We start from the raw sequence: 19,723 nt of genomic DNA on the forward strand, positions 1-19,723 counted from the left end.
CTCTCCCAGCCCCATTTGTTGAATAGACCATTATGACTCAGTTCAGTGACTTTGGGGGCCTTATCAAAGATCAGTCGGCCATAGATCTGAGGGTCTATCTCTGAATTCTCAATTCGATTCCATTGATCTATATGTCTATCTTTGTGCCAGTACCATGCTGTTTTGGCAACTGTGGCTTTATAATAAGCTTCAAAGTCAGGGAGTATAAGTCCTCCCACTTCGTTTTTCTTTTTTAGAGTTTCTTTAGCAATTTGAGGCATCTTTCCTTTCCAAATAAATTTGATAACTAGCTTTTCCAAGTCTGCAAAGTAGGTTGTTGGAATTTTGATTGGGATTGCATTGAATCTGTAGATGAGTTTGGGTAGAATTGACATCTTAATGACATTTAGCCTTCCTAACCATGAACATGGAATATTTTTCCATCTTTTAAGGTCCCCTTCTATTTCTTTTAGTAGAGTTATGTAGTTTTCTTTGTATAGGTCTTTTACATCTTTGGTTAAGTTTATTCCTAGGTACTTGATTTTTTTAGTTGCTATTGAAAATGGTATCTTTTTCTTGAGTGTCTCTTCAGTTTGTTCATTTCTAGCATATAGAAACATTACTGACTTATGTGCATTAATCTTGTATCCCGCTACTTTGCTAAATTTGTTTATTAGCTCTAGTAGCTGTATCGTCGATTTCTCAGGGTTTTCCAGATATAAGATCATATCATCTGCAAACAATGACAGTTTTACTTCTTCTTTTCCAATTTGAATGCCTTTTATTTCTTTGTCTTGCCGGATTGCCCTGTCTAGCACTTCCAGCACAATGTTGAATAACAGTGGTGACAGCGGGCATCCTTGTCTTGTTCCTGATCTTAGAGAGAAGGCTTTCAGTCTCTCAACATTGAGTACTATGCTGGCTGTGGGTTTTTCATATATGCTCTTTATCATGTTGAGGAAGTTTCCTTCAATTCCTACCTTTTGAAGTGTTTTTATCAAAAAGGGATGTTGGATTTTGTCAAATGCTTTTTCAGCATCTATTGAGATGATCATTTGATTTTTCCCTTTTGAATTTTTAATGTGTTGTAATACGTTGATTGATTTTTTTATGTTGAACCATCCTTGCATGCCTGGAATGAACCCCACTTGGTCATGGTGTATGATTTTTTTAATGTGTCTTTGGATTCGATTTGCAAGTATTTTGTTGAGGATTTTTGCATCTATATTCATTAGGGAGATTGGCCGGTAGTTTTCCTTTTTTGTAGCATCTTTGCCTGGTTTTGGTATTAGATTGATGTTAGCTTCATAAAATGAGTTAGGTAGTGTTCCATTTTCTTCAATGTTTTGAAAGAGTTTGAGTAAGACTGGTGTCAGTTCTTTCTGGAAGGTTTGGTAGAATTCCCCTGTGAAGCCATCTGGCCCTGGGCATTTATTTGTGGGAAGATTTTTGATGACTGATTGGATCTCTTTGCTTGTGATGGGTTGACTGAGGTCTTCTATTTCTTCTCTGGTCAGTCTAGGTTGTTCATATGTTTCCAGGAAATTGTCCATTTCCTCTACATTATCCAGTATGTTGCCATACAGTTGTTCATAGTATCCTCTTATAATTTTTTTAATTTCTTCAGGATCTGCAGTTATATCACCTTTTTCATTCATTATTTTGTTTATATGGGTCTTCTCTCTTTTTGATTTTGTCAGTCTAGCTAGGGGCTTGTCAATCTTGTTGATCTTCTCAAAGAACCAACTTTTGGTGATATTTATCCTCTCTATTGTTTTTTTGTTCTCTATGTCATTTATTTCTGCTTTAATCCTTGTTATTTCTTTTCTTCTACTTGGTTTAGGATTGGTTTGCTGTTCATTTTCTAGCTTCTTCAGTTGATCCATTAGTTCTTTGATTTTGGCTCTTTCTTCCTTTTTAATATATGCGTTTAGTGCTATAATTTTCCCCCTCAGTACTGCTTTTGCTGCATCCCATAGGTTTTGGTATGTTGTGTTCTCATTTTCATTCGTCTCTATATATTTAGCAATTTCTCTTGCTATTTCTTCTTTAACCCACTGATTGTTTAGGAGTGTGTTGTTTAACCTCCAGGTATTTGTGAATTTTCTAAGTCTCTGATGGTTATTGACTTCTAATTGTATTCCATTGTGGTCAGAGAATGTGCTTTGAATAATTGCAATCTTTTTAAATTTATTGAGGCTTGTTTTATGTCCCAGCATATGATCTATTCTGGAGAAAGTTCCGTGAGCACTAGAAAAGTATGTGTATCCTGGTGATTTGGGATGTAATGTTCTGTATATGTCTGTTAAATCTAATTCATTTATCAGATTGTTTAGGTTTTCAATTTCCTTATTGGTCCTCTGTCTGGTTGATCTATCTATAGGAGAGAGTGATGTGTTGAAGTCTCCCACAATTATTGTGGAAACATCCATTGCTTCCTTTAGTTTTGCCAGTGTTTCTCTCATGTATTTTGTGGCACCCTGATTGGGTGCATAGACATTTATGATTGTTATTTCTTCTTGCTGAATTGCCCCTTTTATTAGTATGTAGTGGCCTTCTTTGTCTCTCAAAACATCCCTGCATTTAAAGTCTATTTTATCTGAGATTAATATTGCTACACCTGCTTTCTTTTGGCTGTAGCTTGCATGATATATTTTTTCCCATCCTTTCACTTTCAGTTTCTTTGTGTCCCTGTGTCTAAGATGAGTCTCTTGTATGCAACATATTGATGGTTCATTTTTTTTGATCCATTCTGCGAATCTATATCTTTTAATTGGGGAGTTTAATCCATTTACATTCAATGTTATAACCGTGAAGGCATTTCTTGAATCAGCCATCTTATCCTTTGGTTAATGTTTTTCATATATATTTTTCCCCTCTCTCTATTAATATCCTTTATTGTACCCATACCGAATCTCTTTAGTACTGAACCTTTCTCCAAGTCTCTGTGTCCTTTCTTTGTTTCTCTGTCTGTAGGGCTCCCTTGAGTATCTCCAGTAGGGCAGGTCTCTTGTTAGCAAATTCTCTCAGCATTTGTTTGTCTGTGAAAAATTTAAGCTCTCCCTCAAATTTGAAGGAGAGCTTTGCTGGATAAAGTATTCTTGGTTGGAAATTTTTCTCACTCAGAATTTTAAATATATCATGCCACTGCCTTCTTGCCTCCATAGTGGCTGCTGAGTAGTCACTACTTAGTCTTATGCTGTTTCCTTTGTATGTGGTGAATTGCTTTTCTTTTGCTGCTTTCAGAACTTGCTCCTTCTCTTCCGTGTTTGACAGTGTGATCAGAATATGTCTCGGAGTGGGTTTATTTGGATTTATTCTATTTGGAGTTCGCTGACCATTTATGATTTGTGTATTTATGTTGTTTAGAAGATTTGGGAAGTTTTCCCCAACAATTTCTTTCAATACTCTTCCTAGACCTTTACCCTTTTCTTCCCCTTCTGGAACACCAATGAGTCTTATATTTGGACGTTTCATATTATCTATCATATCCCTGAGGTCCATTTAGATTTTTTCAATTTTTTTCCCCATTCTTTCTTTTATGCTTTCATTTTCCATTCTGTCATCTTCCAGGTCACTGATTCGTTGTTCAACTTCCTCTAGTCTTGTACTATGAGTGTCCAGAATCTTTTTAATTTGGTCGACAGTTTCTTTAATTTCCATAAGATCATCTATTTTTTTATTTAGTCCTGCAATGTCTTCTTTATGCTCTTCTAAGGTCTTCTTGATATCCTTTGTATTCTGTACTATGGTCTCATTGTTCATCTTTAGTTCTTTGAGTAGCTGCTCCAGGTGCTGTGTCTCTTCTGATCTTTTGATTTGGGTGCTTGGGCTTGGGTTATCCATATCGTCTGGTTTCTTCATATGCTTTATAATTTTCTGTTGTTTTTGGCCTCTTGTCATTTGCTGAACTTGATAGGGTTCTTTTAGGATGTGTAGACCAATTGAATTCCTTATCTCTAATTTATCAGATCTACAGCTTCGTGGAGTACACTTTCTCTAACTAACCAGCAGGTGGCGTCCATGAGCCACCTGTTCTCCACAAGCCAGTTCTCCCCTGCTTTGCCTTTGTGGTGAGTGGGGGAGTGAGTCTTGTGGGGTCCAATTGGTGTACCAAGCTTGCGTGTGTAGTTGGTGTTGCCCGCCCTGTATATGGGGCGTGTTTCTGGGCAGTCAGGGAGGGGGTTGGCTCTAACAATCAAATCTCCCTGGTGATCCTGAAGTTTTAAAGCTGCTGCAATAGTCTAATCCTTCAGTTCAGTCCTGCCAGAGTTTGTTTCTGCCACTGACCCACAAGTCCTTGGTATTGGCGTATGGCTCCTGAGACTTGTAAGTGGGTCCCTCTTCCAGGCCATGCACCCCCTGGCCCTCTGTTGAGGGATGACTGTGCTATGTCCCAGGTCAGTGCCATCCCCCCAGGGCGGTTCTGGGCTGCTGGGCTGTGTAGGGAGGCTCCCAGTCTGCTGAAATGATGGCTGAATGGGGCTTTGTTAATTCACACTGCTCCATCTTCCCAACTCTGGGACAATCAGCTGAGGTTGCAGGGAAGGCTAATGTCCACGCCCAGTTTTGTGGAGTGTGCCTGTTATTTGAAGCACTTCCGTCACACTGGGTTGTCTGGGGCAGCTCTGGGCTATGGGGCTGGCGATGGGCAGGAGTGTTTCCTGTCCACCAGGATGATGGCTGTGAGCGGACACCCCCCTTTTCTTGGGAAGTTGTGGTGTTTAGTGAAATTTCTCAGCCACTGGATTATTGCCTTTTGTCTCAGAGCTCTCTTAGTTCTGCTCTTGTCTTGACCTGCCCAAATTGCAAGTCTTTGAAGCTTTCTGTATTGGGCTTCTTAGAATAATTGTTTTAGAAAAAGAAAAAAGGATTAAAAAAAAAAAAAAGGGCCCCCCTCACAGATCTAATGGGTTATTGAAATGCTACTAGACAAAGCAATTAGGGCCATTAAGGAAAGTTCCACAGGGCAGAGAGATCAGCTTTTCTTCGGGATTTGCATATGAGCCTGAGGGCCTGAGCTCTGCCCTTCCCCTTTCTATGTTCACCAGAACTCCAAAAATCCTCCGCTTTTATTTTGGAGTTTTTCGTGCTGTTTTTTTCTATGTCTGTCTCCTCTCTGCTGGGCTGGCTGCTCTCAGATTCTCTGGTGTCTGGTCTCAGTCTATCTATGGTTGGAGTTTGGATCAGTAGAATGAGTTTCCAATAAAGGCTGCCAGTGCAGTTCTCCCTTCTCCTTCCCGGAGCTGACAGCCCCTCCTCCCACGGGACTGAGCCTGGCAGGGAGGGGCACGGGTCCCCTGGCCAATAAAACTTACAGATTTTGCTGATCTCAGCAGTTCGACGTTTTCATGAGTGTTGTATGAAGTATGCCCAAAGTCAAGATTGCTCTGTGGTGTCCAGTCCACGCAGTTCCTGGCTTTCTACCTACTTTCCTGGAGGAGTAACTAAAACATACAGCTCACCAGTCTGCCATCTTGCCCCGCCCTCCATAATAGGCTATTTCAAAGTCAAGCATGGGTTTTTAAATGAGAGTAGGGCAAACCTTGAACAAGTTGTAATCTCTCAGGACCTCAGTTTCCTCATCTGGCATATCTACTTCAGAGAGCACTTGTGAAGAATGTGTAATAAAACGTGTGAAAACACTTTGTGAAATAATAAAGCACTAGATAAATGTTAATCATTATTAGTGCCTACATCCGAAGTATCTGTATGATAGCTGTTCGCCACTATATTTGGTTTGCCGTAACTGAACAGAGCCCTTTCATACTGCTCAACACTCAGAACAGTTGACTGAAATGAGCATGCCAAAGGGGAGGAGGAGAAGAGAGGATCCAGAAATAGCTAGTGAAAGCAGCTTCTGAAAAGGAGGATGAGGGTATAGGCTGTATGGGAAAGTGTAGAGAAACCTAAGCCACAGTCCTCTGCAAGACCAGAACAAGTGACCTGGAGGGTTGTGTGATTACTACATGGTCTTAATTGGGTACAGTTGCCCTCTTGGCTATATAAACCATTCTTCAAATCCATATACAAAAGGATTCCTTTGTGAGCCTTTACGTGCTTTTCTGGAAATTAGATCAGCGAGACAAATTTTATACACCCTGGTACTGAAATTATGTTCCAATGTGCATGATTTATAAATAGAACTCTATAAGGATAAAGTTCCTGTTTGTGTTATATTCTAGTTCAGCATATGTTTTTGTAGTTTGTTCCTTGATTGGCCACCATAAATAAATTGTTAGAGCTCTTCTTAGCCCTTTTATTTCCCTTTAAAAATTCTCTAAAAAGTTATCTATCAATGAGTTATTCGTTACCAAGTCTGTATTTAAATGAGATATAGTTAATCATTTGTCTATGTGTATTTTGAAGAGAGCCTATTGAAAATTATATATATCAAAATCCTTTTTTCTAGTAAGTTAAAAAGAACAATAACTTACTGAGACTTGGTCTCCAAATGGCTTTTTTTCTAAAATGAAATATCTTAATTGCTTCTGCTTATTGTTTTTTCAAGAATTTATTACTTCTATATTTCAAACAATATAGAAGCTTAATAATGATGGTTAAGTTTTCTGTATATCCTTTCAGGCTGTTTACTGCATGAATTAAAGAATTATTTGTAAAAAAATGGATCGAACTAAACATTACATAGTGTTCTACAATTTGCTTTTTCCCCTCCTTACAATAATACATGATGAACAGCTTTCCATTCATATAACTAAACTAGACCCCATCATTTTAAATGATAGTGAAATAACTGACCAAATTACAATTTAAGTGAGGTAAAAAATTAACATGACTTTCCATTTCTATTTATCAGAATTATTTTGAAAGACACAATAAAATATCACATATTCAAATAGCTTATGCAGGAAGGATGAATTTAGTTTTTTTTTTTTTTTTTTTTTGAGGTTAAAAGGCATCTATTTAATTTAGCAACGCAGTAGTCATGGTATAGCATGAGGAATTCTGGTGGAGGGGTTGGAATGAAAGCCACATTAGCATGGTGTACCAGTTTGGATGTATTATGTCCCCCAAAATGCCATGTTCTTTGATGCAATCTTGTGGGGGCAGACATATTAGTGTTGATTAGGTTGGAATCCTTTGTGTGTTTCCACGGAGATGTGACTCAATCAGCTGTGGGCAAGACCTTTGATTGGATAATTTCCATGGAGGTGTTGCCCCACCCATTCAGGGTGGGTCTTTATTGGATCACTGGAGTACTCTAAAAAGAGCCACACGGGCCCAGACGCAGCTGCAGCTTAGAGAGACACTTTGAAGACAGTCATTGAAAACAGACTTATGTTAACCCAGAGTTTGCTCTGGAGAAGCTAAGAGAGGACAAAATGCCCCAAAAGCAACATTTTGGAGAATGCCATTTTGAAACACAACCTGGGAGCAAGCAGAAGCCACCACGTGCCATTCCGAGCTAACAGAGATTTTCTGGATGCCAATGGCCTTTCTCCAGTGAAGGTTCCCTATTGTTGATGCCTTATTTTGGACATTTTATGGCCTTAAGATTGTAACTTGTAACCAAATAAACCCCCTTTATAAAAGCCAATCCATTTCTGGTATTTTGCATAATGGCAGCATTAGCAAACCGGAACACATGGGTTGAAGATTATGTAAGAGATGAAGTAGAGAAGATAGGTGTAGACCCTACAGAGTGTCTGTGAACAGAGTAGAACAACTGGGCAATAATTGGAGGTGGGTTGTGGGGGTCAAGGAAGGGTTGTCTTGAAGATGGAGATATTGTTGGACACCTGTTCTGATGGGAATGAGCTAGCTGAGAGGAAGAAAACTGTGCTTCTGGAGGGAGAGGGGATGAACAAAGGAGCAAAGTCCTGGAAAAAGAGGGAAAGAGGATCTAGAGAAGCATCTTCAAACTCTTTTGTACATGTACCCCTACAATATAATTTTAAAAACAGTGTATATGCTCACCCTTTTTTTTTAAATTAGAGAAGTTGTAAGTTTACAGAAAAATCATGCCTAAAATGCATAAAATACAGAGTTCCCCCCAAACCACACTATTAATTAACACCTTGCATTAATGAGGTACATTTTTTACAATTCATGAAAAGAGATTTTTAAAATTGTACTATTAACTAGAATCCATCATTTACAATAGGGTTCTCTATTTATGTTGTACAGATCTATGTTTTTTTGTTTGTTTGTTTTTTTATTATTAAATTCAGTTTTATTGAAATACATTCACACACCATGCAATCATCCATGATATACAATCCACTGTCCACAGTATGATAACATAGTTATGCGTTCATCACCACAATCTTATCTCTGAACATTTTCCTTACAGGATGAATTTAGTTTTAACCTTGTTGGATTTGTTAGAACTTACTATCCCAGATGACATTGCTGCTTAGCACATGTTTAGTGCCCCTAGAATAATTGAACTATTTTAAGCAATTTCTTTTTTTTTTTTCACTTTTTTTTAAAAATTGAGATTGTTCACATACCATACAACTATCCAAAGATCCAAAGTGTACAATCAGTTGCCCCTGCCACCACCACACAGCCGTGCATCTGTCACCAGAATTAATTTTTTTTTTCAATTTTTAGAACATTTTCATTACTCCAGAAAATAAATAAAGAAAAAAAAAGGAAACTCAAATCCTCCCATACCCCTAAGCACACCCCCTTCCATTATTCACTCATGGTATTGGTATAGTACATTTGTTAATGTTGATGAAAGAACGTTAAAATACTACTAACTGTAGTATATAGTTTGCAATACGTATATATTTTTCCCTATATGCCCCTCTATTAATAACTTCTAGTTATAGTGTCTTACATTTGTTCTAGTTCATAAAAGAGATTTCTCATATTTGTACAGTTAATCACAGACACTGCCCACGACAAGGCTCACTGTTTTATACATTCCCATCTTTTAACCTCCACCTTTCCTTCTGGTGACATATGTGACTCTAAGCTTCCCCTTTCCACCACATTCACATGCCATTCAGCACTATTACTTATTCTCACAATAACTTTCTACCATCACCTCTATCTATTTCCATACACTTAAGTTCAACCTAGTTGAACGTTCTGCTCATAATAAGCAACCACTCCTCATTCTTTAGCCTCGTTCTATATCCTGGTAACTTATATTTCATGTCTATGAGTTTACATATTATAATTAGTTCATATCAGTGAGATCCTGCAATGTTTGTCCTTATGTGTCTGACTTATTTCACTCAATATTGTGCCCTCAAGGTTTCTTCATTAACCCGTTTGTTTTAAGATGGTTTTGTTCACATACCATACTTTGTGTCCTAAGTAAACAATCAGTGGTTCCCTGTATAGTCATGTATTTATGTATTCACCACCATCACCACTATCTATATAAGGACATCTCCATTTCTTCCACAAAGCAGGAGGAAGAGTCAAAGAAGGTAGAGAGACAAAAGAAAAATAAAAAAGGAAGAGAAAAAAAAAACAAAACAAAAAAACCAGACAAACATGACAGCTAGGAATTAACAAAAGGAAAGATAGCATTAAACTAAAGTAGAATAAAGAGTCAGACAGCATTACCAATGCCAAGAGGCTCATACCCTTCCCCCATGTCCCCCTCCCATATGCATCCAGCTTTGGTATATTGCCCTTGCTACATTAAAGGAAGCATAAGGCAATGTTCCTGTTAACTGTAGTCTCTAGTTTGCATTGACTGTATTTTTTCCCCAATACCACCCCATTTTTAACACCTTGCAAGGTTGGCATTCATTTGTTCTCCCTCTTCTGAAAACATATTTGTACATTTTATCACAACTGTTGAGCACTCTAGGTTTCACTGAATTATACAGTCCCAGTCTTTATCCTTCCTCTTTCCTTCTGGTGTCCCACATGCTCCTAATCTTCCTCTTTCAACCATACTCACAGGCACCTTTGTTCAGTGTACTTACATTGCTGTGCTACCATCACTCAAAATTGTGTCCCAAACCTCTCACTCCTGTCTTTTCCTATCTGTCTGTAGTGCTCCCTTTAGTATTTCCTGTAGAGCAGGTATCTTGTTCACAAACTCTGTCATTGTCTGTTTGTCAGACAATATTTTAAACTCTCCCTCATATTTGAAGGACAGTTTTGCCAGATATAGGATTCTTGGTTGGTGGTTTTTCTCTCAGTATCTTAAATATATCACCCCACTTCCTTCTTGCCTCCATGGCTTCTGCTGAGAAATCCTCACATATTCTTATCAAGCTTCCTTTGTATGTGATGGATCACTTTTCTCTTGCTGCTTTCAGGATCCTCTCTTTATGTTTGATGTTTGATAATCTGATTACTAAGTATCTTGGCATAGTCCTATTCAGATCTTTTCTGTTTGGGGTATGCTGTGCTTCTTGGATCTGTAATTTTATGTCTTTCATAAGAGATAGGAAATTTTCATTGATTATTTCTTCTATTATTGCTTCTGCCTCCACTCCCCCCCCACCGGGGGACACCCACGACATGCACACCCATGTGCCTCATGCCATCACTCAGTTCCCTGAGACGCCGCTCACACTCTTCCATTCTTCTCCCCATCCGCTCCCCTGTGCGTAGGATTTCAGGTGTCCTGCTCTCCAGCCCCTGAGTGCCTTCCTCTGCCTCTTGAAATCTGCTGCTGCATGTCTCCATTGTGTCACTCATCTCTTGTGTTGTGCCCCCCATTTCCACAGACTCTACCAATTTTTTTTGGACTTTTGATTTCTACCTTATGTATGCCCAGTGTTTTCATTATACACTTCATCTCTTTTGCCATATCCTCCCTAAACTTTTTGAATTGATTTAGCATTAGTTGCTTCAATTTCTGCATCTCAGTCGAAGTGCAAGTTTGCTCCCCTGACTGGGCCATAACCTCATTCCTCCCAGTGTAGGTTGTAGCCTTCTGCTGTCTAGGCGTCTGGCATTCCTGGTCACCCCAATCAGGTTTTCCCAGACCAGAATGGGCCCTGGTCCCAGAAGGGAACTGTAAGTTTGTTCCTTTGACTGGGCCATAACTTTGTTTTTCTTAGTGTAGGTTGTAGTTTTCTGTTGTCTAGGCATCTGGTTTCCTTGGTTACCCCAATCAGTTTTCCCAGACAAGAATAGTCTCAGGTCTCAGAATTAGGAAATATTCAGTACCCAGTTTCCCTGAGGGTGTGTCTCAGAAGATTGACACACCCTGTGAGGCCTCAAGCCGTTATGCCCTTCCTAACCTGTCCAGCAGGTGGTGCCCGTCAGCCTGTCTCTCCTGACTGGTGTAAGGAGGTGTGGCCTGCTTAGTTTCTGTTTTGGCTGTTTTCCCCCAGGTTCTGGGGTCCAGTTCTGAATGGAAGGTGTGTAGTAGAACTGGGCACCACCTCCTTCCTCTTAGGATAGATACACCCCCCAGGGAGTCATCATCTGCATTTAAATAGGTTCTTTGTCTCTCTGACTCTCTTTTCTTCACCCTTGTCTGGGTCAGAGCCCTGAGAACTGAAAATGGCTGAGGCTTTCTCCACTGCAGAGTGGTGTGCACTGAAAACAGCTGAGGCTTTCTCCACTAAGCCGCTCAGGCTGAGAGAGAGAAAAAGGGACAGAAAGTCCCCTCTCAGGGCCAGTCCGTGGCCCCCAGTTTCACCCGTTGGCCAGAAATAGCACCTGGTTCTCTGGGCTCCCCCTCCTGGGACAGAGAAGTCCCCTGGCTCTTCAAGGTCAGTCATCACTAAAAGTCTCTTCTTGTTGGGGATTTGTAGCTTGCATTGAGCAGTCCACATTTGCCAAATAAAACCCCGGTTGGAACTGGACTGAGGCATATTTGCTTGTTCAGAGAGCGCTGCTCTCTATCACAGCGAGGCTTTGCAGTTCGGATTGCCATGGGTGGAGGGGCCTCCTGGCTTGTGTCCACATTTCTACTCACAGATTCCATGCTGCGATTTCAGGCATTCCTCCCAATCCAGGTTGGTGCACGATGTGTGGACAGTCATGGTTGTCCCCCAGCAGTTATTCCAGATCATTTACTAGTTGTTCCTGGTTGTTTCTTAGTTGCTCCAGGGGGGCTAACTAACTTCGACTCTTCTCTATACTGCCATCTTCTTCCATCCCAAGCAATTGCTTTTTATCTGTATATTTATACATCTCAGTAAGTCATCTGTATTTATCATCTATCCTGTGCCCAACACTGCAAACAAGGGTTGTTTTGTCATGCTTCTACTTTGTATTTTTTTGACATTCATGTAAATTTTTGCTTCATTTAATTTTCATATTTTCTTTTATGGGCTTTTCTTCCACTCTGGATTTTGATGTCGTAAATTTTCATAATTTTGTGTGAGCTGGGTAACTCTCATGATTTTCTGATAACCAGATATGAAAATTGCCAGGATTGGTTCATATTTGCATATTATGAATATATTATAATATAATAATAGTCTTCCAGCAAATCACCCCCTAACAGATGGTTTTAAGACCTGCATCTTCTCTAAATTTTGTCTAATAAAAAAACAAAATTGGAAAGAAGAGTAAGCAAAATGAGGTTGTAGGAATTGCTGTGTTGCTTTCATTTTATAATTTCTTGAAAAACATAGGATTTAATATTTAATCTATCTTCTTTATAGTGCATTTAGATTATCAATATAGGCATGTGTTCACTTTAGAATTCATCATTTGAGCCCTTTTCTTTTTCCTACAGAGGTCTGGAAAATCGAGCACACAGTGAGCAATTTAATGCTTTTTTTAGGCTGCCCAAAGAAGAGACTTTGAAAGAAGTACATGAATGTCTCTTATGGATACCATTCAGCCACTTTAATACTCATGGAAAAATGTGCATTTCAGAAAACTATATCTGCTTTGCTAGCCAAGATGGCAGTCTATGTAGTGTAATCATTCCATTACGAGAGGTAATGAAAATTTGGTTACATATCAGCGTTTAGGATGAAAATGTTATCATTCACAGCGTAAAATGTCCTTTCATTCTGTAACTTACTAAAAACTCAATATGTAATATTATCCTTTTAGTAATTTAAAAAGAAGAATTTTTTAATTTCAGTATTGTTCTTCAGGATATGAGTACTAGCTTCTGAGATTTTCTCAGTTACTTTAGTAGAGCCTTACAGCTCTTACTGAAAGTGAAAATAGAATGAAACCTAAAATTTAAAAGGAAAATAAGAGGGTAGATTGACACCAAATGGAGCATAATCACTCATTTTTATGACATGAATACCAAAACTTACAAATACCAATTTGATGTACATGGTCAGAAAGAATAGAATTAATAGCTTTTATGTAAGTCAGAAATTTCAGCACTGAATTATGTAAGTCAGTATTTCAGCACTGGATTTTTACATTTGTATTGCCGTTTTTAAAAGCTACATGTTGGTTAAACCTTTTTAATATATCACATCACAGACCGAAACTTTTAGCCACAAAACAGTAGGCCAAACATATTTTGCCTGAAGGTGTCAGCAATAATGGAAAAAATGAGATTTATTTATATGATTCCCCCCACACACAGGTCTTAGGTATAGAAAAGACAAATGATTCCAGCAAGTCAGTCATCATTAGCATCAAAGGAAAAACAGCTTTTCGCTTCAGTGAAGTTAAAGACTTTGAGCAACTGGTGGGAAAATTCAAGTTCAAGTGCGGAGCAGCTTCAACTCAACATTATGATATTAGCACAGAGGTAATTATACAGCAATAAGTCATTTTGAAAAAAGGTTTGTGTTTAGTGTATCCCATTCTTTCCAAAGGAATTCATTGTACCTTTCCTATTCATTCTTTTTTAGAAAAAGGCTGAAAGTAAAGCTCTTATATTCTCTTAAGTCATATTGTTAAAAAAGAAGTGAGAGTTAAGGACTTTATCCTTTTTAAAAAACTCATGCTTTAAAAAAATTATCACTTGATCTTGCCTTACTATATTTTCTGTTTATCATATATACCTACCTTATACTTTAACATAACATGGAATTTAACAGCTTCAACTATATTTGAGAATTCAACAAGGCCTTGAAAAAGCATTCTCCTGTCATTGCTGTGGAGTGATAGCAATTTTAAACAAGTCTGTATATCTTTTATTTAATACCTAGAAGGTCAGCTTTATTTATATAATCTGGCTCAAAGCAAAATAGTGGCATATTTGTTTACCTAGTAAAATGTTAGAGAGGGCAAATATTCTTGGCAAAGGGTGGTTAAGAGCCTGAGTCTGATGTTTAGTATGTGTTTCACAGACATGAAGAAAGTTAGTTTCAATTCAAATGAATTTATTTTTCAATGTCTAGGCACCCCATTTAAAAAAAATAGATGGATAAACGTTATCAAATGATAACTATATTTTAATTAAAAATTCAAAGAAAAATATCAGCATTGGCTTTACTGTTATTTTATTTGGACTGGAATATAGAGCCTTTTACCTCTCTCTCCAGAGTAGAGACAGAAAATATGCTGTCAGTTATAATGCAGTATTGATAAGATTAATTTTTCCCTTTGATAATAAAAAAGCACAATGCAATCATGTAATTTTCAAAATATTTATCATCTCAGGTCCAAATACAGAGCCTTCATGTTTGCCATCAAGAGTTTTTCTTGCCTTAAATTTATTATGTCTCATTCTCTTCTAGTACGAACCTGGGATATTCCTTAGTTTGACATGGGGACACAAGTAAAATCTGATCAATCTTGGTAGTTTGTCTCCCAGTGCTCCCATATTCTTGCCTTTATCACTGTTTTTTTCTGCCCTATTCAATTTCAGGTTTAGTCTCTGTGTTAGGTTCACTGTTATGCTTGTCTTTCCTTCTCCTTTAAATTATATGTCTCTCTAAAACTTAGAGAACTGAAATTTTCCCCCTGAAAACTCTCATATGCCCCGAATAGTTAGGTATGCTCAGTTGTCAAGAAAGGATTTTGTCTCAAAATGAGTTTACCATCTTTCCTGATGAATCACAGAGCTCTAAAGTTTTCTAGTTTTGCTTACCCATTTTTAGAGGTTTTAATAAAGGTGTGTACAAAATACCAGTCAGTATTCTGATTTGCTTGGAAATGTAATGTTTTTTAAATTGTCATAGCATTATATTTTCACATTAGAATGCATATATATATATATTTTATTAGTTATTGATTTACAGAAAAATCCTGCATAAAATACATAGTCCCCATATACCACCCCATTATTAACACCTTGCATTAGTATGGTACATTTCTTACAGTTCATGAAAGAATGTTATTATAATGGTACTACTAGCTATAGTCCATCATTTACAATGGGGTTTACTCTTTCTGTTGTACAGTCCTGTGATTTTTTTAAATTTTTATTCTAGTAACATGTATACAATCTAAAATTTCCCCCTTTAACCATATTCAAAAATATAATTCAGTGCTGTTAAATGTGTTCACAGTTCACAATGTTGTGCTACCATCACCACCATCCATTATCAAACGTTTCCCATCAACTCAAATAGAAACTGTACAATTTAAGCAATAATTCCCCATTCCCCACCCCCACTTCAGCCTCTGGTAATCTATATTCTAGTTTCTGACTCTATGAAATTGCTTATTCTAAGTATTTCATATCAGTGAGGTCATAGAATATTTGTCCTTTTATGTCTGACTTATTTGACTCAACATAATGTCTTCAAGGTTCATCCGTGTTGTCACATGTATCAGAACTTCATTATTTTTTATGGCTGAATGATATAAGATTTTCATCTTTGCAGTGATGAAGAATATTGCTCATTTTAGTATCATCTGTAAACTTTCTAAATTTAATGATAATACATTTTAAAAATTAGTAGGGAGAGAACTTTGTAAAATTTTTTTTAAATTCAGTTTTTATTGAGATATATTCACATATCATAGTCATCCGTGGTGTACAATCAACTGTTCACAGTGCCATCATATAGTTGTGCATTCATCACCCCAATCTATTTTTTGAACATTTTCCTTATACCAGAAAAACTAAAAATAAGAATAAAAAGTAAAAGTAAAAAGAACACCCAAATCATCCCCCCGTCCCACCCTATTTTCATTTAGTTTCTGTCCTCATTTTTCTACTCATCCATCTCTGTACTGGACAAAGGGAATGTGATCCACAAGGCTTTCAGAATTACACTATCACCCCTTGTAAGCTACATTGTTATACAATTGTCTTCAAGAGTCAAGGACACTGGGTTGCAGTTCAGCAGTTTCAGGTATTTACTTCTAGCTATTCCAATACATTAAAACCTAAAAAGGGTTATCTATATAGTGCATAAGAGTGTCCACCAGTGACCTCTTGACTCCATTTGGAATCTCTCAGCCACTGAAACTTTATTTTGTTTCATTTTGCATCCCCCTTTTGGTTAAGAAGGTATTCTCATTCCCACAATGTTGGGTCCAGATTCATCCTTGGGAGTCATATCCTGCGTTGCCAGGGAGATTTACACCCCTGGGAGTCAGGTCCCACGTAGTAGAGAGGGCAATGAGTTCACCTGCCGAGTTGGGTTAGCTAGAGAGAGGGCCACATCTGAGCAACAAAGAGGTACTCAAGGGAAGACACTTAGGCACAATTATAAGCAGATTTAGCCTCTCCTTTGCAGTAATGAGTTCCATAAGGGCAAATGCCACCAAAGAGGGCTTGGTATACCAAACTGCCAGTCCTCGATGTTTGTGAAAACATCAGCAACAATCCAGGTGAGGAAGTCCAACACTTCTGCATTTTCCCGTGGCTCCTCAGGGGGGCCCTGCATATGTATTTTTATTCCCTGCCCAAATTACTTTGGGATGTGTCACTATTTCACACTAACCTGTACAAACCTACCAGGTCTCACTTCGTATTCAAAGTTCCATGTAATTAAGGTATTTGAACAAACTGTACGAGTTAAATTGTTTAGAAAATACAGATCCTTTGCCAAATAAACATCTCTTCCCTTGGTCTCACGTGGAAGTTGAAGTTTAAAAACACAGTCAGTATCGTACTTTACCCTTTGACCCCATTTGCCCTAGTCCTAACTAGATCTGCTTCATTTATGTCTTCAATTAAAGTCTGAACTCTTTCAGCTTTTTTAACAGTTGCTGTATGCACTGATACTGACATTCATATCTGCTGAGCTCTGGCTGTGAGTTTCAGGTGTCACACAGATAACCCAAAGTTACAGGGATAGATCAGGTTATACACAAAGGGATCAGCATCTCAGAATCTGGAGATAGCCATTACAATTCAGGAATAGATGTTACTGCTGTAAGAGCTTGCAATCTAGGGACCATTACAATAAGCGTTCCTCTGATAAGCTGTGCTCTGAGATTCAATTATGAGTTTACATATTATAGTTAGTCCATATTGGTGAGGCATTATAGTGTTTACCTTTGTTTCTGGCGTTCTTTGCTCAAAATACTGTCTCCAAGATCCATTCTCTTCATTGCGTGTCTCACAGCTTCACTCTTCCTCGCAGTTCCTCAATATTCCATTGTGCATACACCACAGTTCATCATTCTGTTCCTCAGTGGAGTTACCCTTAGGCCACCTCCACACATTGCAAGTCATGCATACTGCCTCCATAAATACCGGTGTGCAAATGTCCATCCATGTCCCTGCTCTCAGATCTTCCAAGTATATGCCCCCTAATGAGGTTGCATGACCTTATGGCCCCCACATACTTAGCTTCTTGTGGAACCACCACACTGTCCTCCAGAAAGGTTACACCTTTCTGTCTCCTAATCAACAGTAAATACGTACATCCCTCTCTCCATGTTTTCTCCAACACTTTTATCCCTATTTATATTTTTCCTATAATTTTATAGAGCTATATTCACATACCATACAATTGTCAAGTGTTCAGTCAGTTGTTCATAGTATCATCATATAGATGTGCATTTATCACCACAGTCAGAACTTGAACATATTGAGTACTATAAAAAAAGTTTTTTTAATGAATAATAAAAAAAGATAATAAAAAGAAAAATAAAATATCATACAATACAATAGTAGGGTCAGACAACAATACCACTACCAAGAATCCCATATCCCTCCCTTATATCCCCCTCTCATACACGTTTAGCTTTGCTATATTGCCTTTGTTACATTTAATGGACGCATATTACAATGTTACTGTTGACCATAGACTCCAGTTTGCTTTGATTATACTTTTTCCCTGAGGAGAGAACTTTTTAAACAAAAGCTATTTCCATTTGATTTCTAAATGACAAATTGTAGTTAGTTGTGTTGTTTTATAGCCACTATCAGACTGAAAGAAAGAGAAAAAATTCATTCTATAATTTTACCAAACCAGGCAAATTTTAGAGAAACAATAAGATATTTTAAGTAAATCTGAAAGAAGTTTAAATCAACAAATCTAAATATGAATACAAGAAGGATTTTTGGAGATTTTTTTTCTGTGAGTACATCAAAGATGTGTGGTGCAAAGAAGAAATGTTCCCAGAAGTAATTGGGATTATGTATATATACCACTTCTGTCCAAGTTTTTAAATAGGTGTCAATTAAAATTCTCCACATTTTAATAAGTTATGTTAAAACTTGGGTGTATAATCTATTCAACTGTTTGAAGAATTAGTTAATCTTTTATTTTTATTTACACATATAATCAAGAAATATTACTACTGAGTGAAAGAAAAATGGGCCATTTTAGCTTAGTTTTAAGTGACATGGCCTAAGAAGGGAAAGCACTACTGTAGATCACTTAGGATGCTTTTAAACTGTATTGTAAGTGAATCGTAGGAATTATGGAATGTCAAGAAAAAGTATAAATTGGACTTATGCCTTAAAGTCATTAGAAGGGCAAATAAATTTCTTCTATAGATTATCAAAGCATGTATAAACACTTAATTCATTAGTTTTCATAACGAGCACTATCTTACTTTCTAACTTTTTAAATTAGAAGGAATCAGTTCCTTATTCTACATAATAAGGCAGATAAGAATAATAGTTTAAACCTAATAGGCAGGTAAGAATAATAGTTTTTTTTTTCTTTTCTTTTTTTTTTTAAGATAACTGCTTTACTTCCAACCTGTTCCTACTTTACCCCAAGAAAGTTACCTAATATAACAACATTTCTGTGAACTTGTTCCTACTATATCCATCAGAAATTAACAGACCATAGTCATTCCTGGGCATCCCCAGAACGTTAAATAGCTTATCTGTTCTTCTTGGATTATTGTTCCCCCTTCCTTAATTGCTCTCTATCACTAGTTCCCCTACATTCTACATTATAAACCATTTGTTTTACATTTTTCAAAGTTCACATTAGTGGTAGCATATAATATTTCTCTTTTAGTGCCTGGCTTGTTTCACTCAGCATTATGTCTTCAAGGTTCATCCATGTTGTCATATGTTTCATGAGATCGTTCCTTCTTACTGCCGTGTAGTATTCCATCGTGTGTATATACCACATTTTATTTATCCACTCATCTGTTGAAGGACATTTGGGTTGTTTCCATCTCTTGGCAATTGTGAATAATGCTGCTATGAACATTGGTGTGCAGATATCTGTTCGTGTCACTGCTTTCCGATCTTCTGGGTATATACCAAGAAGTGCAATCGCTGGATCGAATGGTAACTCTATATCTAGTTTTCTAAGGAACTGCCAGACTGCCGAGGGCCGGCCTCAGCAACGGTCAGGGACCTGATAGGGGGGCTGGAGTCGGCGAAAGAAGACAGACACCTTGTCGTGTCTGGGTACGAAGATGAAATCTCCGACCAAGCAGAGCATCAGAGCTTTATTTTTATAATTTTCTACAACATACACACTAGCATTTAGGCATACAATACTAGAATAGTTTGGCTAAATTTCAGACATTATTTATTCTTACA

The 19,723-nt window shown here is 37.6% G+C and overlaps 1 protein-coding gene across 4 annotated transcripts in view; it reads left to right on the top strand.

Moving 5' to 3' along the window:
* TBC1D8B (TBC1 domain family member 8B) overlaps positions 1-19,723 on the top strand; it is a 164,178-nt gene that overhangs the window by 42,310 nt on the left and 102,145 nt on the right. For all 4 annotated transcript variants that reach the window (XR_005214605.1, XM_037822003.1, XM_037822004.1 and 1 more), the window contains exons 6-7: positions 12,620-12,827; positions 13,442-13,609. Coding sequence is in view for 3 of the 4 variants with exons in the window: in XM_037822003.1 (XP_037677931.1) it covers positions 12,620-12,827; positions 13,442-13,609 (376 nt within the window). In the remaining variant the exon portion in view is untranslated. The remainder of the gene's footprint in view (positions 1-12,619; positions 12,828-13,441; positions 13,610-19,723) is intronic.

This window comes from Choloepus didactylus, chromosome X (assembly GCF_015220235.1).
Source record: "Choloepus didactylus isolate mChoDid1 chromosome X, mChoDid1.pri, whole genome shotgun sequence".
In the NCBI taxonomy this organism is placed as follows: Eukaryota; Metazoa; Chordata; class Mammalia; order Pilosa; family Megalonychidae; genus Choloepus; species Choloepus didactylus.